Source organism: Myotis myotis, unplaced genomic scaffold, assembly GCF_014108235.1.
Source record: "Myotis myotis isolate mMyoMyo1 unplaced genomic scaffold, mMyoMyo1.p scaffold_m19_p_4, whole genome shotgun sequence".
NCBI lineage: Eukaryota > Metazoa > Chordata > Mammalia > Chiroptera > Vespertilionidae > Myotis > Myotis myotis.
The window spans coordinates 42,747,210-42,773,008 of NW_023416346.1; the positions used below are offsets into that span (position 1 = coordinate 42,747,210).

Consider the following 25,799-nt stretch of genomic DNA (forward strand, 5'->3'; position numbering starts at 1 on the left):
GAAAGGAATGGCCAGATTCCAAAGACATTTCTGAGATCAAGAAGGCAGGATGTGGTAAATGAGCAGACACTGAAGGGAGGGAAAGAGTAAAAAGTGATCACAGAGTCTAACTCAGGAGATGGTATGGGTATTACACAATGAACTGGCATCAAGTACACTGTCAAAGGAGTGGTTTTCTTGGGAAAATGTTACGTACTTAATTCTGATTTGGACATATTATTAATGCCTGTCTTCCCCCGTGTATATAGATCCTTGGCATGCACTGTCCACTGCATCTTTATATTTTCAGTGCCTAACACACTGTTGACTAAACCAATGCATATTTTAAATAAAATGCTGCTTAGAATTTCACAAAAATTATCTCTCATCCCTTTACAGCTAACTCTGTTCTTCAAGCTTTTGATTCTATTGATCTTGAAGGGGATTAGAATATGTCACCCCTCAAAATACCGCTCTTCGCATAAGAATTACTTTGAGCAGAAGGCAACAAGAAAGTCTTTACTCTTCCCTTTTCTACCTGAAAACAGGGCATAAAATTCCCTCTATGAAGGTGTTTTGTCCTCACCTCTCCTTTACCAGGAAGGGGAGAATGAATCTTATCTCTGGAAATAGCTCGAGTCTTCATAAACAGGACTTTACTAAATAACTCTTTTTTTAAAAAAAAATATGTTTTATTGATTTTTTTACAGAGAGGAAGGGAGAGGGATAGAAAGTCAGAAACATCGATGAGAGAGACACATCGACCAGCTGCCTCCTGCACACCCCACACTGGGGATATGCCTGCAACCCAGGTACATGCCCTTGACCAGAATCGATCCTGGGACCTTTCAGTCCGCAGGCCGACGCTCTATCTACTGAGCCAAACCGGTTACGGCGATAACTCTTATCTTCCATTAGTTTCCTCTAATATATTAACCTCCCACAATTTACCTCCCCTAAAAGCCTAACCCCCCTTTTCTTCGTCTATTCCTTCTTTACAGACTTTTATTGCCCTTTTAAAAATGAATGATATATAAGCCACTGGGTTTAACTGGTTATTTTTTGGGGGTGGGGGGTCTGTCCTGTTTTTCTATGAAGGCCACAATATGCATACTATTTCTCTTTTTAATCTGTCCTTTGTCAGGATATTTTGTAGATCTCAGCTGCAGAACCAAAGAGGGTAGAGGAATTTTTTTTCCTTCCCTACTACCTACTTTCAAAAATTTTAAGCAGAAGTTAAATGCTATAACACCCACACTGATGTTCCACTAATCAAACCCAGCAAACATAGATTTACCCAAGAAAGGTATTAATTTTAGGTAAACAGCATACGTAACACTTCTATTGTCAAGAAGAAATTTTAAGTCACTAGCATAATGGAGCAAATTATGCATGCCACTCTTCCTTTCTGCCTTACTGAGCTACTTTTGCAAATTAACAAAAATAGAGAGTGCCCTAGCCAGTTTGATTCCGGTCAAGGACACATACTTTGGTTGCAGGTTCCTTCCCAGCCCGGGCCCTGGTTGTGGCTTGTGCCAGAGGCAACCAATTGACGTGTTTCTCTCACATCAATGTTTCTCTGTCTTTCCCTCTCTCTTCTACTCTCCCTAAAAATCAAGGGAAAAAGATATCCTTGGGTGAGGATTAACAAAAAAAACAAGATAAAACAGCAATAAAAAACCAAAAGAAAACAGAGAGCATAACACCCAGAATCCTAGCCTTGACATGACCAATGAGGAGGTGAGTGATTTTGTGTGTGTCACTGTCATTGTTGGCTTAACTGTACAGCAGATACTTTCAGGTATTCTATTTTACGGGGATTCTAAGAAGACAAGAGTGAGAATGTAGTGCAAAAGAGAACGTTATCACTATCACAAGAAAAAAGAACACACACATCAGGAAAATAAACTCCATTGTGCTTACTGTGCCTCATGGCAGCTAGCACTAGATCAAAGACAAGTGATACCAAACTCCAAAGGTATATGAACTAGAATAGAGGCTTTTTAAAACTGTCCCAATAGAATGATAGAAGTGAAAGAAGCCACAAACAAACTTTTCCTGAAAACAACGGATAGAAATGATACTCGACTATGCCAGGAAAAAAACCCTTAGTACTCCAGGGGGTCATTATATTTTGTGTTAAAGAGCTACCATGTTCCTCATTTAAAAGGCATTATGTTCAAACAAAGTTGGGGGTTACACAGGATTTTTTAGGGGGGCCTGGTTGGAAGTAGTTAAAAACCTTTAAGTAGGATTGTTGAAATAAGCATAACACAAGATGGTACAAATAGTCCCTGTTTTTTAATAGTAACCAATAACTGGAAACTTTACAGTGAATTAAACTAATAAAAGCAAACCCTTTTCCCTAAAGCAAAGCAGTTAAAAATTTCTCCACTACATTAGTCAATGAAGGTTTTCTGGAGGAAGTAGGCCTTGAAGAATGGGCAAGCTTGGAAAAGAAAGAAAAGAGATTGCAGGCATTCAGATAAGGGGAATAGGAATAAAGGCACAGAAGCAGGAATTCAACACTGATTCAGGCCTACCACAGTTAGGCATGGGGTTAGGGTCCAAGGATACTAAGATCTGTGAAGTACAGTTCTTTGCTTTAAATCAGCCCAGAGCCTAGCCAGTGATACAAACTGCCAAGAAAGACATGATGATATTAATGTCAAAGTACTTATGATGTACTGTTAGAACACAAATGAGAAACAATTCTGCCTGCTTGAATCAGGGAAAACAAAAAGAGGTAATATATTTGAGCTGAATCTTGAAGGATAAGTAGGGCTTCGCCCTATGACTAAAGGGGATAGGAAGGGCATTCCCGGCAAATCAAACAGCATGGACAAAGGTGTAAAAGTGAGTGGTTAAGGGACAGACTTAGATCCAGCAAGGCAAATAGGATACATAAGCACTAGGGAATTAGAACTGAGTTAAAAAGGTAAGATGAGGCAAAATCAGGAAGGACCTTATTCTGTAGGTTACAAGGAGCCTTCAGAAGATTTTATACCACACAGCATAGTTAGATCTGTATTTTGAAAAAATAAAATAAAAAAAACTCGAGGCAATGTAGAAAATGAATTGGGTAGAGACCAGAGGCTACAGCAAACATTTAGATGAGTGTCATGGGCCTAGATGATGTGAATGGCAATGGGAAATGAGGAGACAGATTCCATGGGCATTTGTAGATGAGGGAGAGTGGATGGGAATTTGTAGCTACTTTGATATGTAGAGTGTTTCTGACTGAGTTAAAAAGATAACTTATGAATGTTGATGCCATTAAAGAAGGTTCAAAAGAGGGGGGAAAAAAGAGTAACTAATGTAATAATCTGAACAATAAAGATTTAATTAAAAAAAAAAAGAGAGAGGGGCAGAGTTGTGTGTAGATAATCTACACTAATAAAAGAGAAACATGGTAATTGGCGTACGACCGCTACCCTTTTCATTGGCTAATCAGGGCGATATGCAAATTAACTGCCAACTAAGATGGCGGTTAACCGCCAACAAAGATGGCGGTTAATTTGCATATGTAGGCACAATGCAGGGAGGCGAAAGGGAAAGCAGGAAGAAGCCCCCTGCCACTGACAGTGATCGGAAACCCAGGGGGGAGCTAAGAGCCGTGGGGCAGGGCAAAGGCGGCCATGATCGGAGAATTGGGTGCCTTTGCCACCCTGGCCAGTGATAGCAGGAAGCAGGGGTGGAGCCAGCGATGGGAGCTGGGCACAGTCGAAGCTGGCAGTCCTGGGAGCTAGGGGTCCCTTGCCTGGGCCTAAAGCGGAGCCCGCGATCGCGGGGCCGCTGCAGCTGCGGGTCCCTGCTGCCTGGGCTGGATGCCTCAGCCAGAGGCGTCCTGCGGGGGCAGGGGCGGAGCCCGCACGATCACGGCACCGCTGCCACAGCGGGTCCCCGCTGCCCGGGCCAGATGCCTCGACCAGAGGCGTTAGGCCTGGGCAGGGGCAGAGCGGGAGATCGCAGGGAGCTGGGAGTCCCCTGCCCAGGCCTAATGCGTTAGGCCTGGGCAGGGGCGGAGCCTGCAACCGTGGGGAGCTGGGGGTGCCCTGCCCAGGCCTGACACCTCTGCTGGAGGCCTCAGGCCTGGGCAAGGGGCCGATCCGGTGATCGGCGATCGGAGGATGATGAGGGTCAACTCCTCTGGCCGAGGCATCAGGCCTGGGTGGGGGGCGGAGCTGGGGATTGGGGGGATATGACGGTCCCCTTGCCCAGGCCTGAAGCCTGGGTCAGAGGCGTCAGGCTTGGGTGGGGGGTGGAGCAAGCGATCAGAGGGAGATGGGGGTCCTGTGCCCAGGCATGATTCCTGGGCCAGAGGCATCAGGCGTGGGCGGGGGTCAGAGCCAGTGATCGGGGGGAGATGGGGGTCCCCTGTCCAAGCCTGACACCTCTGGCGGAGGCATCAGGCGTGGGCGGGGGTCAGAGCCAGTGATCGGGGGGAGATGGGGGTCCCCTGTCCAAGCCTGACACCTCTGGCGGAGGCATCAGGCCTGGGCAAGGGGCCAATCAGGCGATGGGAGGGTGATGGGGGTCGACGCCTCTGGCTGAGGCATTAGGCCTGGGCAAGGGCGGAGCCAGTGATGGGGGGAGAAGGGGGTCCCCTGCCCAGGCCTGAATCCTGGGCCAGAGGCATCAGGCCTGGGCCAGGGGCAGAGCCAGCAATCGGAGGGGGCTGGGGGCAGAACCAGTGATGGGGGGAAATGAGGGTCCCCTGCCCAGGCCTGACACCTCTGGCAGAGGCGTCAGGCCTGGGCAAGGGGCCGATCCTGCGATTGGAGGGTGATGGGGGTCAACACCTGAGGGCTCCCAGTATGTGAGAGGGGCCAGGCTGGGCTGAGGGACACTCCCCCCCCCCCGTGCACGAATTTCGTGCACCGGGCCCCTAGTCTTTCTATATAAAAGGTTAATATGCAAAGTGTTCCCTCGGGAGTTTGACCTGGAGACCAGGAGCTCGATCGCTCACTATGACGTGCGCAGACCACCAGGGGGTGGCACGGAATGAAGGAAGGCCGTGGCCGGCAGCTGGCAGCCAGGGAAGGAAGGCCCCAGCCAGCAGCTGGAAGGCCCTGATTGGCCCTGACTGCTGGCCAGGCCTAGGGACCCTACCCATGTGCAAATTTTGTGCACCAGGCCGCTAGTTAAAATATATTGGCGAGTGACTATTAACATCTATCCAGTTACACAAGCCTGACACCTGGGAATCATCCTAGGCTACTCACTTATTAGGTAGTCGTCACCACGTCCTAGAGATCCCACTTCTTTCACATCTCTTAAATTCAGCTCATCTTTATGGTTTCTAGGTCTACTGCTATCATAATCTATCATAACTGAAGTTCCCATTTCTCTCTTGGGTTAATAGTCTCTTAAGTGGTCTCCCTATACTGCAACCCCCATCTAATCTATCCTTTATAGTGCTACCACAATTTTCTTTCTAAAACAAAAATCTGAACGTTTTAATTAAACTCCTAATTGAAAACCCTCAAAGTGTCTTTCTCCCCCAGTAGCTTGCAGGACACAGCTGAAATGTCTTGGTTTAACATAAAAGGCCATTTAAAATTCCAATCCCGCCTACTTCTCCTACAACTCTCACCATGTACCCTTTGCTTCTGCCACATGGAATTTCTTTTTTTTTTTTTTAAAAAATATATTTTATTGATTTTTTACAGAGAGGAAGGGAGAGAGATAGAGAGTTAGAAACATCGATGAGAGAGAAACATCGATCAGCTGCCTCCTGCACATCTCCCACTGGGGATGTGCCCGCAACCCAGGTACATGCCCTTGACCGGAATCGAACCTGGGACCCTTCAGTCTGCAGGCCGACGCTCTATCCACTGAGCCAAACCAGTTTTGGCCACATGGAATTTCTTGAAGTACTTTTAACATACCCTGCTGTTTCAGTCTCCATGCCTTTACACTTGCTATCTGCTCTGAAATGCTCCTTCCTTCCTTCACTCATAGTTAACACCTAGTTCAAACATCAAAGCCTCCAGGAAGCTTGTCCTGACACCCTGATTCACAGGCTAAATTCCTATACGTGGGTAGTACCTTCTATAGCATATTACCGTCCAATACTGTAACTGTGGCTATATCTATTTCTCTGATCAGCAAGGTCCTTTCGGCCACAGAATATGTCTGATTTGATTTTGCAGAATCTTTTTTCCCCCTGTTTGTTAATTCTCACCTGAGGATATTTTTTCATTGATTTTTAGAAAGAGTGGAAGGGAGGGGGAGAGAAAGAGAGAGAAATGTTGATGTGAGAGACACATTGATTGGTTGCCTCCCGGCACGTGCCTGACCAGGGCTGGGGATTGAGCCTGCAACCCAATTATGTGCCTTTGACTGAAATCAAACCTGGGACTCTTCAGTCCACAGGCTGACGTTCTATTCACTGAGCCAAACCGGCTGGGGTGATTTTGCAGAATCTATTAGTGGTGTCTGGCACAGGAACCAAGCACTCAGAAAACATTTGTTGAGGGAGCTGTTTTAGACCTATTAACTGATGTGCTTGAAGAAAATATATATATATATGTTGTTATGTGAAAGGGGCAGCATGCACAATAAGATTTAATTCTTTTGTTGTTGTTGTTAATCCTCACCTGAGGGTACTTTTCCATTGATTTTTTGAGAGAGAAGAGGGATGGGGAGAGAGGGGGAGGGGAGGGGGGAGAGAGAGAGAGAGAGAGAGAGAGAGAGAGAGAGAGAGAGAGAGAGAGAGATGAGAGAGATACATCAATTGCTTCCCCCATGCACCCCAACCAGGGCTGGGGACTAAGCCTGCAACCAAGGTATGTGCCTTGGACTGGAATCGAACCCAGGACCCTTAAGTCTGTAGGCTGACACTCTATCCAGTGAGCCAAACCCGCTTGAGCAAGATCTAATTCTTGTTTTAAAAACATAAAGCTATTAAAAGGAAATGAGAATTATGGAGCTAAAGCCAGTTCAGGATTGGAGGCAGTGAGTGAGTAAGTCAATTGAGAATGGCCAAGGACAGAACCCTGAGAAACAGCAGGGGTTGAAGAGGAAGAGACAGCAGGGATATAGGAAGAGAACAAGGAAAAACAGAACCACTGAAAGCTGAGAACTATATGTTTAAAGCAGGAAAAAATTCATGTCAAATGCTACAGAGCCAGTGAAACCCCAGGAGAATACGGTTGAGAAGGTGAACATTTTAGGTTCTCTTTGTTTATATCACATTTGCCTAGATCAATACACAAGAAGCACAGGGGACAGCTTAGAATAATAATTTATGTTTTAGGTTTAAAATTGGTTATATTTAATCTTACAGCTGAGACAAAATAAAAATCTTTTAGATATTTTACACTACCTAAAACTATGATAAAGCATTTGTTAAGCCAAGAAGATGGAAAAATTAAAATATTTTAGTATCTTTTTTCTTTCCTTAATTACCTCTTATTCAAGTATCCATTATTATTTCTTAAAACACCTAACATGGATTAGAGGGGATGGGATTTTGTTTTTTTCAAGTTTACATTAGTAGTTTGGTAGCTTGAGTTAATATTCACTGTCTGACAATCTTTAAACATCACACTTTTTCATTTACCAATTCTAACAGAAGAAACTCTGCTAACACATCTTAATTTTAATTAAGTGCTTTCATGCAATTGTAATTTCTGATAAATAAGAAGGTACTTAAAAAACAAAAAAGGCGAAAGAAAACAATAAGGTACTTTATGGAAAACAAATCAAACAATAGTATTTAACAATAGTAAGTATAAAATAACAAGCATACCCCTGTATCTGTATCAGATTTTGATGAATTTAGACTTTCCTGAGAAGGTGATGGGGACACACGTCCTGAAAAACAACATAATTATAAAAAGGCATGTACATACACACGTACACATGCACGTACGCACGCGCGCGCACACACACACAATCAGAAATAATGACACAGAAACACCTAGTTAATGGTCATAGAATGTAACATTCTAGAAAACTACATGCGAAGCATTCACTCTTTGGGCACCACAATATTTGTTTTGATTATTTTTCCATAAAATCTTTATGAAATAGATGAACCATTTCCCCAATTTAATAAAGTACTGTTAAATTCTCATTATTCATAGTGAATACATTCTTGTCAATCATAACAAGCAATAAAATGAACAATTAAGGGGCAGAAAGGGTCTAGGCTGGGGTAAGTTTGAAGGGCCACTGAAAATAGTCATTTTGTTCCAGGCAGGGAAATAAAAGAAATATATAGGAAACATTTACTATATTGTCAACTCATTATCATCTTCAATTATGTATTATGTATTATAACATAAATTCATAATTGAGAGAATAGAAAGGAGGGCATATACACAGGGCTCCTAAAGTATACAGGGCCTTGCTTGCCAGTTTAGTGCATCTTCCTAGATATCAATGTTCTTCAAATTGCTGCTTCCACTATATTTTCCTATCTCCCATCCCTTAACTTCTTGTTTTCCAGCTTTGGGATGGGAAGGTGGTGTAGGGAGGGAGGGGTTTGTGGAGAAAATTTATTGCAGTTAAATAATTATAAGAAAAGAATCCCCAAAATTCAAAGCTCCTATCTATATCAACTTTATATACTTTCCTGATAACGTACCATGATATATAAATATTGTAATCATTGTGTACATACGCCATGTTCTGAGGTTTCTTTACCATTTAACTTTTTTTCACTTACCCTTTGATGAACTGACAAATCACATTTACTTTCTATGCTTCCTTAATCATTCTTTATTTACTGGATGTATATATTATTCTAATTCTCCTAGATAAATCAGAATTTCACTTTAACCTTGGATAAAAATGAAGATTGCTAAGGGAAACCAAATGACTTTGTTCTCATTAGTTGATGAAGTTACACCTGAAAGTCAAATGCTTCGTGGTAGCTTTTTTCACTGAGTTTAGATGTTTTTTTGTTTGTTTGTTTTCTTTTTCTTTTCTTTTTTTTTTTTTTGCTATTGACTTCTGTTTTACTTTTAGGTTTGTGGCTGAAAGTAGTGGTTGCTGCAAATGATTACCAGATAAACAGGCATTATTATGCCTAAAATGTGAAAATGCCAGGTGTCTTTGGATTTTTTAAAGCCCACAAATAAGTGAAAAATACCTTCAGTATTGTATTTCATTCGCATATTGTTGAAATAGTCAAAAGCATTTTTTAAAGCCCATATTCTCACTACATTGTCTTGTCCAGCTGAGGCAAGTAATCGGCCACAGTGAGAAAATTTCATGGTCCAAACAGCTCCCTATGAAAACAATGGAAGGTTTAAAGTTATTTTAAAAACTGAAACATTAAAAAATCATGCCAAATTAATACAATACATTAGGAACACCACTTAAATCCAACAGTCCAATGATGCTACAATACCACAAAGAGGGACTTCTCAAAGAAAGGCAAGATAACATAGTTATAGTTTGCCATAATGTAAACTAACAATTTCAAGATCCCAAATCATGTCCATATATTAATGGAAATGGGAGTTCTGCAGTGGCTGGAAATCTTCAATGTTGAGCACGAATCTTAGCTTTGGATCTCAGTTTCCTAGCTGACCATAAGGGGGAGTAGGTTAGGAGGAGGCAGGGCCTTTAGCATAGCACCAACTCCTAACTAAGGCTGAGAGAAGAATATGCCCACCTTAGCAGTGACCCTCATTGTATTGGGCATTTGAAGAAATGTTGGAATGGTGTGCTTTCTTCCTGTTTTTCTCCCAAGAAATAAGGTTTTGCAGTATATGGCTAGAATTTCCCAGCAGATAAAACAGTGTGTGTGTGTGTGTGTGTGTGTGTGGGAGAGAGAGAGAGAGAGAGAGAGAGAGAGAGAGAGAGAGAGAGAGAGAGAGAGAGTGTGTTTGTGTGTGCTGGGGGAGGGTTAAAGAATGTAAGCCCTTAAATTGGAAAGGCTAAAACCTACTACAACAAATACTGTTATAACTACTACTAGAGGCCCGGTGCATGGATTCATGCACTGGAGGTGTCCTTTGGCCTGGCCTGGGGGGTTCAGGTCAAAACTGGCTCTCCGTCATCCCCCAAGGGGTCCCTCCCATATTGCGAGAGGGTGCAGGCCAGGCTGAGGGACCCCACCAGTGAACGATCAGGGCTGGGGAGGGACTGTGGGAGGGCTCCAGAGCATGTCTGGCCCAACTCGCCCAGTCACGATAAGCCAGACCCCAGCAGCAAGCTAACCTACCAGTTAGAGCATCTGCCCTCTGGTGGTCAGTGTGCATCATAGCCACTGATGAAATGGTCAAATGGTCAGAGGGTCACTTAGCATATTAGGCTTTTATATATAGATAGATAGATTACAACACACATCTATGCATCTAAAAGATTATCCAAGTTAGAGGCAACAGCTCATTTACTGGAATAATACTCATTTCCACAAAATTCAAGTATGTTAAGAAATTTGTTATTTGGAGCTTACTCCTATGAGATTTTACTTAAAACTATAAATACAGTACAAGGAAATTCATCAGATTCCTTAAGGAAGTTTCTATAATCAACTTTCAAATATTTTATAACTAGATTATAAACACCAAAGTTTAAATTCCAATCTGGCTGCCATCTGATATATGTTTGTGGGTGCTTCCTTCCAGTTAGGCCAACTTTTATATTTAAAATCTAAATAGATCTGGAGATTATTATGCTAAGTGAAATGAGCCAGTTGGTGAAAGACAAATATATGATCTCATTTATACGTGGAATCTAATGAACCAAATAAACCGATGAACAAATCAGAAACAGAGGCATGGATACATGGAACAGACTGAGAGCTGTCAGAGGGGAGGAGGGAGGAGCCTTGATGAAAGAAGGTGAAGGGATTAGTCAAAGAACATAAATGCATAACCCATTGACACAGACAACATTGTGGTGATAGTCAGAGGGAAGGGGGGGTCAAGGTGGGCAAAGGGGTGGATGGAGACATCTGTAACAGGGTAAACAATAAAAACGAAGTAAAAAATCTAAATAGATAAATGCATTCCCTGATCAAGGACCCACAGTATCATTTACCTAGTTTTCATTTCATTACTTCCTTCTCTATATTCCTAGCATTTTCAGAGGCAATATAATTTGTATACTTTATATCTACTTTGGTACATTTTAACTCTGATAGAGAATTTGTATCGCTACCTCCATGTTTTAGCTGTCACACTACAAAATATATTGAGATTTAGAAATAGTTGTGTAAGTTATTCAAATATAATGGGGAACATTTTAAACATTTTTCAAAGTGATAGACTATCCTCTAATTTAACTGTTTTAAAGTTTGGTACTTTTATATAGCTTTCTTAATAATATAGGTCTAGTGTCTATTTAATTCAATAACTCACTTCTTTTTTTTTTAAATATATTTTATTGATTTTTTACAGAGAGGAAGGGTTAGAGATAGTTAGAAACTTCGATGAGAGAGAAACATCGATCAGCTGCCTCCTGCACATCTCCTACTGGGGATGTGCCCGAAACCCAGGTACATGCCCTTGACCGGAATCGAACCTGGGACCTTTCAGTCCGCAGGCCGATGCTCTATCCACTGATCCAAACCGGTTTCGGCAATAACTCACTTCTTGAAAAATAATTCAGAGATAGACTCTATTAAATTGTATTAATAGCATTTCACTCTTCTTGAGTAAAGATAGCAAATTACATAATAAAAATAGATCTGCTTTATAGATGCTCAAGTATTTCCATGAAAACAGAATCAATAATGAAAAATAAAAAAGTTGCTTACCATATGTTCACCACTAAGATCTTGTACCACTTTTATCTGATCAAAATCATAAGGTCCTTTGAAACCATGTGCTGCTTTGAATTTGACTGGTCTTGTGTATGGCATTCCTTCATCATCACTTGATGAAGGATCATCTTGATCAGTATGAAACACTAAATAGAAAAGTAACAGAAATCATCACTAGCTATGTAGATATAACTATTATATTTCATATCCACTGCTTACTGAGAAAATTCATTAAATGGAGAAGCTAAATCTGTCTATTACTAAATAGCATATTGCCTAAGAGCATACATGGAGTCTAGTGCCAGATTGCCTGGGTCCAAATCCAACTCTGTCAATTATTATCTGTATGACTTTAGGCAAGGTACCCAACTTTTCTGTGCTTCAGTATTCTCATCTATAAAACGGGGAGGCTAGTGGTACTTACCTCAAAGGGTTTTGATGAGGATTAAATGTGCTAATACAGGTGAAAGTGCTCAGAACAGTGTCTGGCACAGAATAAGTGTTTATTATACAAAACAAATGAGTACAATTATGAGAAGGGCATAGGAAATTAAGATCTGCACAAAATTAGAAAATTTACGTAAATTTGAGAATGTTTATAAAAACTAAATACTCTTACATAACTAATTTACAACTGATTCCTGAAATGTTGAAATGTTCTATTTCACTTACCTTCATCTCTAACACTTTTAACTTTATTTACAGCACGTTCACCATATTCCTCAGCAAGGTGCTTTGCTCTCTTCACTGATTTTCCTAGGAACTTCTTCAGTTGAGTCCTTACCAAAACAATAGCAAAAAACAAAAAACAAAAACAAAAACAAAAAGAAAAAAAACCCACCAAAATTATTTTTTATAAATTCAGCCAATTATAAAAATTTAATAATTCACTGATAATCTCATTAGCTGTGACTAGTAAAGCATATTATTTTGAAGGAACTCTTTTTTTTACATAAATAGGTCTTTGAGTTCCTAAATCCTTTGTTGTATAGAATACAGGGTGGGGCAAAAGTAGGTTTAAAGTTGTTCTTACGGAAAGCAATATAATAATCTACATACAATAGGTCCTCGGGTTACAATGGAGATCCGTTCCTACAGCGGAAGTAATGTGGTTTTCACCGTAAGTCAGAACCTACCTATATAAGCACCTATGTCACTCACATGGAGTACATACACAACAGTAATGAAGTGAAACCGTAAAAAAAATTTAAAGGAAAGATAACTATTATTTACCTTTACGTGTGGTAAATAAATAAAAAACATAAAGCACATATGTACATACGTCGAAATGATGGAACTTTAAAAAAAAATACTGTAAATGGGAAATGGTGATGTAACCACGAAACGGAAACAACCTACGAGTCCGATGTAACCTGAGGACTGCCTGTATATAAAAGCCTAAGCGACCAAATGACCAAACAACCGGTTGACCGGTTGCTATGACGTGCACTGACCACCAGGGGGCAGACGCTCAATGCAGGAGTTGCCTCCTGGTGGTCAGTGCACTCCCACAGCCAACCTCCCACAGTTGGCCAACCTCCCGCAGCCCCTCCCCACCATGGCCCCTCACCCCACCACCCTCTTGTGGCCCTGATCAGTCCCCATCGCCAGCCAGGCTGAGGGATCCCACCTGTGCACGAATTCATGCACCAGGCCTCTAGTAAATAAATAATACAAGAATAAACTTTGTGTTTCCTGTACTCACAAGTGTAAAACTACTTTTGCCCCACCCTGTTTATTCAAGTCAATATAGCTACAAAGGAAATATAGGCACTTCTCCCAATATACAATACTAGTGGCCCGGTGCACGAAATTTGTGCAGGGGGAGGGGGGGATGTCCCTCAACTTGGTCTGCACCCTCTCCAATCTGGGACCGCTCACAATCTGGGACTGCTGGCTCCTACCTGCTCACCTACCTGCCTGCCTGATCTCCCCTAAAAACTCTGCCTGTTGGCCTGCTCACCCCCAACTGCCCACCCCCCAACAGGCCTCATGGCCCCCAACTACTCCCCCTGCCGGTCTACTCGCCCCCAACTGCCCCCCTACTGGCCTGCTCACCCCCAACTGACCCTCCTGCCAGCCTGCTTGCCCAAAACTGCCCTCCCCCAGCCTGCTCACCCCCAACTGCCCCTGCTGCCAGGTTGATCACCCTCAACTGCCCCCCCAGCCTGCTCGCCCACAACTGCTTCCCTCACCGGCCTGATCCCCCCCAACTGCCCCCCACTGCCGGCCTGCTCGCCCCCAACTGCCCCATCTGCTGCTCTGTTCACCCCCAACTGGCCCCCCCTGCCGGCCTGTTCTCCCCCAACTTTCCTGCCCGATCCCCAGCCTGATCACCCCCAACTGCCCTACCTGCCTGGCTTAATCACCCCTAACTGCCTCTGCCTTGGCTCCGCTACCATGGCTTTGTCTGGAAGGATGTCCAGAAGGTCACCCAGTCTAATTAGCATATTAGCCTTTTATTAGTATAGATTGTATACTCTAAAGCAGGGGTGAGGAACCTTTTTTCTGCCAAGGACTATTTGGATATTTATGACATCATAGAGGGCCATACAAAATTATCAACTTAAAAATTAGCTTGCTATATTTGATCAAACATTTAATTAACTCACCCTTAATGCCTCAGCAGGGCCAGACCAAATGATTTTGGGGGCCTTGTATGGCCCTTGGGCTGGGGTTCCCCACCTCTGCTCTAAAGCAGAGGTTTTCAATGGTGAATTATAATAAGTTGGTGAATATGGGGGTGTTTAAAGCACAGACACATGTTCCCCATCTCCAGATAATCTGATTTGGAGGGTACAGGGTCAGGCCATGAATCTGCAATGAGAATTGCTCTGAGAAGATTGCCTTAGAGAGCCATCTTGAAAAACACACTTTACCCGAAAAAGAAACTAAAGATGTATTTACTTACAAAACAGAATACTTTGGTAGCTTAAGATGGCCTCTTGTCACTTCTCTTTCAGTTTGGGTATTTGCATACAATCCAGTTAGGCAGAGCTTTCCCAGTAAGGTATTCCCAAACAGTGTAATATAAGTATGCATTTCAAGCTTCCATAAATAGGACTTACTTACTGTTTTTTAATTATCTACATCTCAAATTTCATATATTAAGATTATAAAAAACAACAAAATAAAGCTCATAGTTACAACCAAACCACAATTTATAAATCTGGGGTTAATTTTTACCAATTCATGGGAGCTCATGATACTAAGGATAGAATTTTAAAAACTTGCTAAGCTATCTATACAAAGATGTTCACTACAGCATTGTTTAGAATAGGTGAAAAAGTAGAGTTAAACTGAATTCTCAACAGAGGAATGAATAAATAAGTGATTGTATATCCTTACAATGGAATGCAATAAAATAAATGAGGCAATCCTCAGTTCTTTAAATGTACTGAGCTTAGTCACCTCAGAGCCTTTGCATGTGTGGTTATTTCTGCCTAGAACACTCCTCCCCTAGCTAATTTTTACTCTTCTTTAAGTTTCAGATCAAATAGCTCTCTCTCAAAGAAGCTCTCCCTGATGCTTTAGAACAGGCTTTCCTATTATATAGTCCTACAGTACCCCTTACATTTCTTTTATAGCAATTACTATAGATTTATCTGTGTAATTACATGTTCACTGTCTGTTTCTCCTATTGAACCTGGAAGCCATATGAGGGCAGTGATTAAGATTGTCTTCTTTCTTAAAAAAAAATATATATTTTGATTGTTTTACAGAGAGGAAGGGAAAGGTTTAGAGAGTTAGAAACATAGATGAGAGAGAAACATTAATCAGCTGCCTCCTGCACACTCCCTACTAGGCATGCGCCCGCAACCAAGATACATGCCCTTGACCTGAATCGAACCTGGGACCCTTGAGTCCGCAGGCTGACGCTCTATCCACTGAGCCAAACCGGTTAGGGCAAGATTGTCTTCTTAACTGTGATATCTGCAGCACCAAACCCCCATATCTGGCTGATAGAAAGATTATAATATTATTTACTATTGGTATTTATATGAAAAGATGTCCATTATATACTATATTTTTAAAAAACAAAAAGCAAGTTCTTTTGACCCAGCAATCCCACTTCTGGGAATATATTCAAAGAATCCTGAAATACCAATCAAAAAAGAGTATATGTGCCCCTATGTTTACAGGAGCATTATTTAGAATAGCCAAGTGTGGAAATAGCCCAAGTGCCCATCAATAGATGAGTGGATAAAAAAAGCTATGGTACATTTACACAATAGAATACTACCCAGCTTAAAAAAAAAAGGAACTTTTACCTTTTACAACAGCATGAATGGACCTGGAGAGTATTATGCTAAGTGAAATAAGCCAGTCAGAAAAAGACAAATACCATATTATTTAATTAATATGTAGAATTTAATGAACAAAATAAACTAATGAACAAAATGGGGAAAAAAGCAGGTTGACAAACTATAGGGACAATATAATCCCACTTTAGTGAGAAAAATAATTCTATGGAGAATACACCTAATTATTAATATTGAGAATTTCAGGGGTGAGCATGAGATACTTTAATTTTCTATATTACAGATTTTTGTATTACTTTTGATAATCAGAAAACACACATAATAAATATTTTTATTGCTTTTAATACTCATCCAAGGATATGTTTCCTTTGATTTTTTTAGAGAAAGTAGAAGGAAGGGAAGGAAGGAAAGAGGGAGGGGGGGAGACACACACACACACACACACACACACACACACACACACACACACATCAATTGGTTGTCTCTTATACATGCCCCAACTGGAGCAGGGATCAAACCTGCAACCTACGTATGCGCCCTGACAGGGAATTGAATCCAAGACCCTTTGGTGCCCGTGCTGATGCCCTAACCACTTAGAAACACCGACCAGGGTGATGATAAATCATTTTTAAAATCATTATAGGGTCTATGGTCCTATAATTCTGAAGTCATATTTTCTGCATAACTATAGGTTTATTACTCCTTTAAGCAAGCAAACAGATAATTTAAACATTTTGGTGAGAACATCTCTAAAATATATACTTTTGTACCTTCTTCAATGGAATTTAATGATCCATACGCTTCTTTCCTTAATAAATAGACTCAGTTACCATCATTACTGTTCTTTAATATGTTTAGGGCTTTTTAAATGGTTTGCAAGTGGGCCATAATATTAGTTTCAAACCTTGAAGACAACAGGGCAGAGCACAGGGAAGCCAGACTCTGGACCAATCTCTTCTGAACATCAGTTTACTCTAGCATTCAGTGCAAATATTACCAGCTTGTATGAGTACAATAATATGAGAAAAAGTTGAAACACTGTCATACGAAATGTTTGTGTTATGTAAGAGTGCTTTTATTATTTTTCTGATTCCTCTCTTGTAACCAGAATATTATCTGACATCCTTATGTATTGAATTAAGGTTGTCATAATTTGGCGCTTCTATTTTGTTGTAAACTCAGATACCAGATTTTTAGAAATTATGTAAGAAGTATAATGGCTTTAAAAATGAGAGGTTTTTCTTTTAGAAAAATGATGAGCTTTAATGCATGTAATAAAAAATACCTTTCCTAGATATTTATTTATCTCCTGAATAATTCCTAATTCTCCAGTTCCTCATAGTTGTCATTGCTAGATAGCCATGGTCCAGATATCTGAAGGTATTATCATAGACCTGCATTGTGGGTACAAACTTTTTCCAAAAATTCTCACAGCTTTCTTTGCTACACTTTCCACATTAGGAAAAGATGAGATTCGAGTGGAGAATTTGCTTTGGGACTGAATTATTTTATATTTACATTTATTTTATATTTTAGACTGAATTACTGCCAATTATGTGACTTACGTATAATCAAGCAAAATCTATATGCCCACAATTGTGTTAGGTTTCTGTAGGGGAAACAAGAATGGCATGATCATAACCCTTTTGTAACATATGGTTTAGCTGTGTAATATCTATTTACCTTGTTGTTTTTTAAATCAGAAAACGGTTTAAGGTAATATAAAATAAAGGGCAAACATAAGTTATAGAGACTATAGTATCACTGAAATTGAGAAAAGGAAGCAATTTTCTACAAACTGAAGGAAGTTGGGAAAAATCTCATGTAGTTGGGTTTAGAAAGACAAAGAGGATTTGCACAGATAAAGAGAAAGGGAAAAGACAACTTCAAGGACAATCAAGTTCTATTAACACTTCTGGTATCTACTGTCAGAAAAATTAATATAGGCATGATGCAAAATTTATTGATCATTTACTACATATTGGATATTCTATGACCAACATAGCCTCAAATACCTCATAATCCATTGGCTGGCAGCAGGGAGTGGTGGTGGTAGATGGACTTATAAATTAGATAGAGCACAGATTTAAAACAGTATAGTAGTTCTCATATTTTTTTTAAAAAATAAAGCTTGAAATGAAGCAAAGGGATGTACTATAACTCACGTTTTCTGCTTTAACCTTCCACCATCAGTATCTGTTGGATGAGACTGTAGTTTATCTTCATCATCTGACTGTGCGGCATCATTACTACGAGGGGAAGAAGTAATTTTAAAAGAAGCCATTTCCCTAACATGTCTCAAAAATCTATATATACTTACTGTAGAATTAGCTAATCAGAGTAAAAATAAACTTTGTTAAAATGCTTTATATAAACTTAATTTAAATGATGACTGTGTGAATTTAAAGACTTGAAAGATCAAAGAAGAATCTTTAAGCAAGGTGCAATGTACAAAATGCAAATTAATGCAATTTAGGAACTTAAGAAAAACCCATGGCAAATAAGGCTTTCTGCTGGGCAAAACATGCTACCCAGAAATGACAAATTAACTTGTAAATATCTTCCTCCTCACTCACCAGGCACATCATGTATTGTACTTTAAAAGGCTTTGCTTTCACTGAAATGATTCTTTAGATCAGTAGTGGGGAACCTTTTATCTGTGCAGGGCCATTTGGATATTTATGACATTATTAGCAGGCCATATAAAATTATCCATTTAAAAATTAGCCTGCTATATATGGTCAAACATTTAATTAACTTACCCTTAATGCCTTTGCAGGCCAGATCAAATGATTCTGCAGGCCTTATATGGCCAGTAGGCCGTAAGTTCCCAACCCCCACCTTAGATTTACATATAACCCACAGTAAAGTCAATCACCATACTCTAAAGCCATTTTCTGACCCTCTAAAATCCTATCTAATAATAGACAAACAGGGTAATTGACCATACCTTCGCTATGCCTCCCATTGGTTAATCAGCACAATATGCAAATTAATCGCCAACAAAGATGGCAGTTAATTTGCATATGTAGGCTCCAAGCGGCTGAGTGAAGACTGAAGGTGAGCCAGAACCGCGAAGACAGAAGGCAGCTCTGGCTGGAGCTAAGGCCTGGGTCCCGGGAGCCGGAGGAAAACCGGTGCCGGCAGCCAGGAGAAGGGAAGGCCTATTGCACGAATCTCTTCGTGCAACAGGCCTCTAGTTTTATATATAAAATCTCTGATCCTTAAGCAAGGTTTCAGAAGAACAGCATGACTGTTTAGCTTCAATATGTTTTAATACTATCTTTAGTATAATATAAATAATTTTAAAAGAAGAGAAATCAAATATTACGGAATTGAAGATATATAATATTTTCTCCTAATAATTGTGCAGTCCTAAGAGAGAACAAAATTTAAGAATATATACATTAACTATTTAATTCCAAATTTAAAAAAGGCTGGCCCTAACCGGTTTGGCTCAGTGGATAGAGCGTCAGCCTGTGGATTCAAGGGTCCCAGGTTCGATTCAGGTCAAGGGCATGTACCTTGGTTGCGGGCACATCCCCAGTAGGGGGTGTGCAAGAGGCAGCTGATCAATGTTTCTCTCTCATCGATGTTTCTAACTCTCTATCCCTCTCCCTTCCTCTCTGTAAAAAATCAATAAAATATATATTTAAAAAAATAATAAAAAAATTAAAAAAGGCTGAATGAAACCAAATTAGGGACTATCATAGTTCATAAACAGAGAAATCTTCACCACTCTGAATGAAATACTACAAATAATAAATAACTTTAGATCATACCTTACATATTCCTTAGTCCTTCTCATGATGTGTAGAGTGAGAGGATTAATACCTGTTGGCAGTTTCTCTTCTGCAAGACTCAAAGGTATTTCTTCTCCAGTATCCAGGTTCTTAATCATTACACTGGCTAAAATTTCCTGAGGTAAAATATAACACCAAGAGAACTTATAATTTATGTATCTTTTTGAGTCTACAAAGTCCTCAAAATTTTAAGCTAAGAACTTTCTAAATACATTCAGTACTGTGTACAATAATTTTTAACATTTTTAGTGAGATACAATTCATACATTGTAAAATTCACTTATTTAAACCATACTTAATTATTAAATGATTTTGAGTATATTCAAAGAGTTGTGCAACCATTACCATTATCTAAGTTCAGAACATTTCTACTACCCCCAAAAGAAATCCTGCCGGGAGCCGGTCCATGCTTGCTGTTTCAAGGGACCTGGCATATATGGCATACTGTTCTTAATATGTTTGCTCACCTTCTTGGCACTATGTGTTTTAACCAAGGTCTCTGAGAAAGGTTGTTTCCCCAGGTAGGGATTTTCCCCTGAAGTTAGGGAGGGAATAAAACCTCTTAACTAAGTGCCAGGTGGGTAATTAATCACTTTAACTATGAACAATCATGCTTAAACTACATAATCTTTACTCCCTGGAATGGAGATAAGAAATGCCCTAACCTTTGTAATAGAGATTGATAGGATTGAATCAACTGGTATAAATACAGATGTAATAAGACAGCAAGAGACAGAACTAAGAAGACAGAACCAAAGAAGACAGAACCTACACACAGAACTAAGAAGACAGAACCGAAGAAGACAGAACCTACACACAGAACTAAGAAGACAGAACCTACACAGAACCTAGAGACAGAAGAACTTAACTGGAGAGAACATGGCAAAAGATCCTGGACAGAAACTGGCAACAGGACCTAGAGACAGAACCTAGCGAGAGAACATGGCAAAAGATCCTGGACTGAACCTGACTACAGAAATTGGCAAGAGAACCTGACTAGAACCTGGTGACTGAACCTGGCTGGAGAACCTGGACAGAACCTGGCTGGAGAACCTAGCAAGAGAACATGGACACAGAACCTGGCTGGAGATCCTAACCAGAACTTCGCTGGAGATCCAGACCAGAACTTGGCTGGAGATCCTGGCTGGAGATCCTGGCTAGGCTGCTGATCAACTGAACACTGTCTCTGTGTCCTTCCTTCTTCGCCGACTCCGTCTACGCCTTTGGGAACCCCTGGACCTGCTGGGGTTGGACCCCGGCAAAATCCCATATCCATTTGCTGTCATATCTTATTCCCCCTCTCTTTCCAATCCCTGGCAATCACTAATCTACTTTTTGTGTCTATGGATTTGCTTATGCTGGACATTTCAAATAAATTTAATCATACAGTATGTGGTCTTTTGTGACTGGCTTCTTTCACCTTAGCACTATGGTTTCAAGGTTCATCCATGCTATAACCATGTATCAGAACGTAATTCCTTTTAACTGCTGAAAAATAGTCCATGTGAATAGATATATCACATTTTATTTACCCATTCATCAGTGATGGGCGTTTATGAACTTTGGCTATTATGAACACTTGTGCATATTTTTTACGCAGACATGTGTTTTCATTTCTCTTTGGTGTATATATAGGAGTAAAATTTCTACATCGTGGTAACTTGATGTTTAATTTTTTGAAAAACTGCCAAACTATTTTCCAAAGTACAATAATTTTTTTAAAATGTTGTTTACAAGAAACAAAAAACTAAGATTTTGCTTTAAAACTTCATTCTGAATAAATTGGCCAATAGATATATAGTAAATTTTAGTGGTAAAAAGTATTGTGACTATCTACACTACATCATCTAACAAGCATGAAAACATATACATATCTATAATGTCAAGTTTTTTTAAGCCCACTTTCTATAAAATATAGGCCTTGCTTTCAATATATTTATTCCACCATAGATTGTATGAAAGGGCAAGTTTAAGTCAGAGTTGTAAACTTCAACATATTAAAAAAAACAAAACCCAAGGTGATCTTCATTTTCATTTTTTTCTTCTACATTATGACTTTTGGCCTAATAACAATAAATAAAAACTTTTAATCATAGTAAAATATAAATAATATACAATTTATCATTTAAACAATTTTTAATTGTATAGTTCAGGGGCATTAAGTATGTTCACATTGTGGTGCAACTATCATCACCATCCATCTCCAGAACTTTTTCACCTTCCCATTATGGTTTTTATATTTTATGTTTTTAAGAACAAAAAAAATATATAATTATACCTCATCAGTAAGCTCTCTCCCAGAGTTGGATCTAGGTCTCTGAGGGCCCATCACTTCACCTGCTATTGTCTGCCCATCAGGTGCTTTTCCATTTTCCTGAAATTATAATTTCATAAACAGAAAGTAGACTGAACCAATTTTTATAAATATTCAATTACTCATTACCACACACATTTCTAAAAAAATTCCGTAATTCAGATAATGGAGCCTACTGAAAACTTAAATGGAATACTCCATTTCAGCCCTTTATTACTCCCAGAATTCTGAAAAACATTAGGTACCCAAACTATTGCTGTCCATGCAATAATGTGTTAGTCTTGAAGCAAAGAAATGTTCTATTTGAACCTGACCCCAAAGTAGTTCTCTACTAGTAGAATGCTAGCACAAAGATTGCCATTGTTCAGGGCTAGATTTATAGATATCTTAATGCTTTATGTAAAGAGCCAGTTAATAAATATTTTAGGATTTTTTGCTTCACACATAGTACCTGTCACATATTCTTTTTCATAAACATCCTTGAAAAAGTAAAGACCATTCTTAACTTGGGGACCCTACAAAACAGGGCACTGCCAATCAATGCTCTAAGGCTATGAAAGGCTATATATTGTCTTATCTCCCAGTTTGCTAAACTTCCCCAATCACAGCTACCACATAAGTAAGCCTTGAGTGCCAGAATTTGGCTGTGGTAAAATTCATGTTATCAAGTCCCTTCCATTGCTTCATGTTACCAAGTCCTTTCCATTGCTTCCTATGTATGTATGTATATGTGTGTGTGTATATATATATTGTATGAAGTTTGTTTTCATGATTAGGAAAAAGAAATTATAAAAAATAAAAGTCCTCAATTTTATCCACTACAGTTCAGGTAAATGAAGATTGTAGTTGGTGTTTATTAATATCAATAATATTACAAATAGCAGCATGTGTCATTTTTTGAATGCCTGCTACATGGCCAGGTACTTGGTATACTTTATTCATGTCATCCTTGCAAGAAACCTTCAAGGAAGGTTTCCCTTCATTTTATCAATGGGGCATCTGAGACTCAGATGTTAAATAGCTTCCTGGAGTTACCCAACTACTTAGTAGCAGAGCTGGACAAGGGATGTAAGGAGTCCAGGTTTTGGGATAAGAAAATATCTGGCCTGGAGAAGAAAGTTTGATAATCCACAAGCCAGCAAGTTGAGGAAATCTGACAAAGCCTATATAAAATATAACATGAATTTACCAACCTGGGCAGTAACTATTTTATCTCCACTGGTAGCACTTGCCAAATCAAGAGAAGGCTGAGAATCCTTGACTGTACTCTCTGAAGCCATGCTCGTAGTTAGCATATGAGATGTAATATTGTCTTTGGGAACTGCAACAACAACAACAAAAATAATAATAAATACTTATATAGGACTTTATACATTAATTGAAAAGTGTTTTAACCTTTATTTGTCTGATTCTTATAACAATCCTGTGACAAAAGTGATTTTATTACTCTCATTTTATATATGGGGAAACTAGGATTCAAACAAGTTATTTAAATTCCTCAAGGCTATACAACTTATACATTAAGAGATCCAGTGCTCAATAAATTTAACTTAGAGATTAAAAAGTAAAAGAAAAAAAAAGGAGTGATCTAGGACTTGAATTCAAATCTTAACTCTCAAATACCATATTCTTTTCACCATATCACACTGGCTCTCCAATGATAACAGATTTGAAAGTTTGAAGTCTGCTGAAATGTTCAATTATAATAATGTAACTAATCACCAATATAAATGTTTTCACTTTTTAGTACTAAAATAATTTTTACAACTTGGTCATCCATGTAGTTTACATAACATAAACTAAAACAAAATAACAAATTTAAACAAGTTCAACTCAAAAATATCCTCACAAAAGTACTTATCTCTCAATAATACTTGCCATCCAGATCGGGTGTTTTAAGAGCCTCAAACTCCAATTCACTTTTCTTTTTTCTTGGTGGTGGAGCAGGTCGAGATGGAGGTGGTGGTCTAGGAGGTGGGAAATTAGTTGGAGGGGGTGGGCGTGCTGGGACAGGCTTTTTTGTACTAGCCACTATGTCAGGTTCTGGGGTAAGCTGTCTTGGGGGTTTGGCAGGAGCCAATTCTTCCACAGTAGCAAAATCTTTAGCAGATGAGGAGCTTGAGGATGCAGATTCTAGAACATCACTTGCTTTGATTTCCACTGCTTCCTTGTTCAATACTTCTGTTTCAGTTTCAATCACATTAAGCTGCTTAGTTGAACTTATTTCAGTTAACTTAGTGGTTTCATCTACTGGCTTCTCACAGGTGTCATTGGAAGAAAAACATTTTTTGGGTTCTAATTCAGTTTCTTCAGATGTATTCTGACTCTCTGCCCTTTTGGGATATTCCTGTAGAACTTGACCTGTGGCTAAAAGTCCAGGTATATTGTTAAGATCTGTTCCAGCCACGAGAGGACTGGCAGTATCCTGATCAGACTGTCCTTTTCCTTTGGAAGCCAAAGAGTCATCGTCAAGCTGAAGTACTTTCTGAGTCTCCTCAATAATACTTTCAATAATCTGATGAAAGGTTAAAAAGCAATTTTTAAAAATGAAGCCATTTACAAGAACACAGTAACAGCTACTCATTTATATAGTACTTACTATGTGTCAGACAATGCTTACTATCATCATATACAAATGAGGGAGCTAAGGTAGAGAAGAACCAAATGTTTTGTTCTAGGTCACAAAGCTTGTAAGTGATGAAGCTGGCACAAAACTAGGGAATTTGGTTCAAGAATCTGCACTCTTAACCATTATAATAGGGAATCTGGGCTAGTACATGTAATCACAAAAGCTAAATCAACATTGTATAATAAAGTTCAAACATAAATTTACATTTAGACTCTTCATGTCATAGTTCATTTACATATTTATTCCAAGTTAGTTGTAGTAACAGCCTGCTTATTTGAGCCTAGTTAACAAAATCAAGAGAAGCAAAACCACCTAGTACAAGAATTCAAATTGTTTAGCTCAAGCCTATGACAGGAAAAGCCAGTAGATACAAGGATATTAATGTTCTTAAACAGAATACACCTAATACCCTAATATTTAGAGGGATGCCAGGACCATGAAATAAATTCAAACAGCCTTGGCTGATATGGTTCAGTTGGTTTAGCATCATCCCATGCATTGAGAGGTCACTGGTTCGATTCCCAGTCAGGCCACATACCAGGTCAGGGTGCATACAGGAGGCAACCAATTGATATTTCTCCCTCACATTGATGTCTCACTCTCTCCCTCACTCTCTCTCTCCCTCTCCCTCCCTCCCTCTCTCTAAAATCAATAAAAATATTTTAAAAAAGAGTTCAAACAGCCAACTCACTATGCCTTTCCCCCACTTTGTTTCTTTTTTAAAAAACATATTTTTATTGATTTCAGAGAGGAAGGGAGAAAAACATCAGTGATGAGAGAAAATCATTGATCAGCTGCCTACTGCATACCCCTACTGGGGATTGAGCCCTGGCATGTGCCCTGACCAGGAATCGAACCATGACCTCCTGGTTCACAGGTCGACTTTCAACCACTGAGCCACACCAGCTGGGCATCCCCCTTTATTTCTTTTCTATAGCTAAAAAGTACAGATAGTCTTTCTATGCATTCTACTAACATTTGGAAGAAAATATATTTTCTACCCAGTCCTGTAATTATTGACATTAAATCTCCCAGCCCACTTATCTATCCACCATGCCCAATCATGGATGGCTTTGGCTTTCTC

At 39.6% G+C, this 25,799-nt stretch overlaps 1 protein-coding gene across 3 annotated transcripts in view; it reads right to left on the reverse strand.

Moving 5' to 3' along the window:
- WDR44 (WD repeat domain 44) overlaps positions 1 to 25,799 on the reverse strand; it is a 102,212-nt gene that overhangs the window by 25,119 nt on the left and 51,294 nt on the right. For all 3 annotated transcript variants that reach the window (XM_036304951.1, XM_036304952.1, XM_036304953.1), the window contains 9 exons: positions 23,965 to 24,601; positions 23,280 to 23,407; positions 22,051 to 22,146; positions 19,752 to 19,888; positions 18,135 to 18,218; positions 12,380 to 12,486; positions 11,702 to 11,853; positions 9,083 to 9,221; positions 7,736 to 7,800 (listed from right to left, as the gene is read on the reverse strand). In XM_036304951.1, coding sequence (XP_036160844.1) covers positions 7,736 to 7,800; positions 9,083 to 9,221; positions 11,702 to 11,853; positions 12,380 to 12,486; positions 18,135 to 18,218; positions 19,752 to 19,888; positions 22,051 to 22,146; positions 23,280 to 23,407; positions 23,965 to 24,601 — 1,545 coding nt within the window. The remainder of the gene's footprint in view (positions 1 to 7,735; positions 7,801 to 9,082; positions 9,222 to 11,701; positions 11,854 to 12,379; positions 12,487 to 18,134; positions 18,219 to 19,751; positions 19,889 to 22,050; positions 22,147 to 23,279; positions 23,408 to 23,964; positions 24,602 to 25,799) is intronic.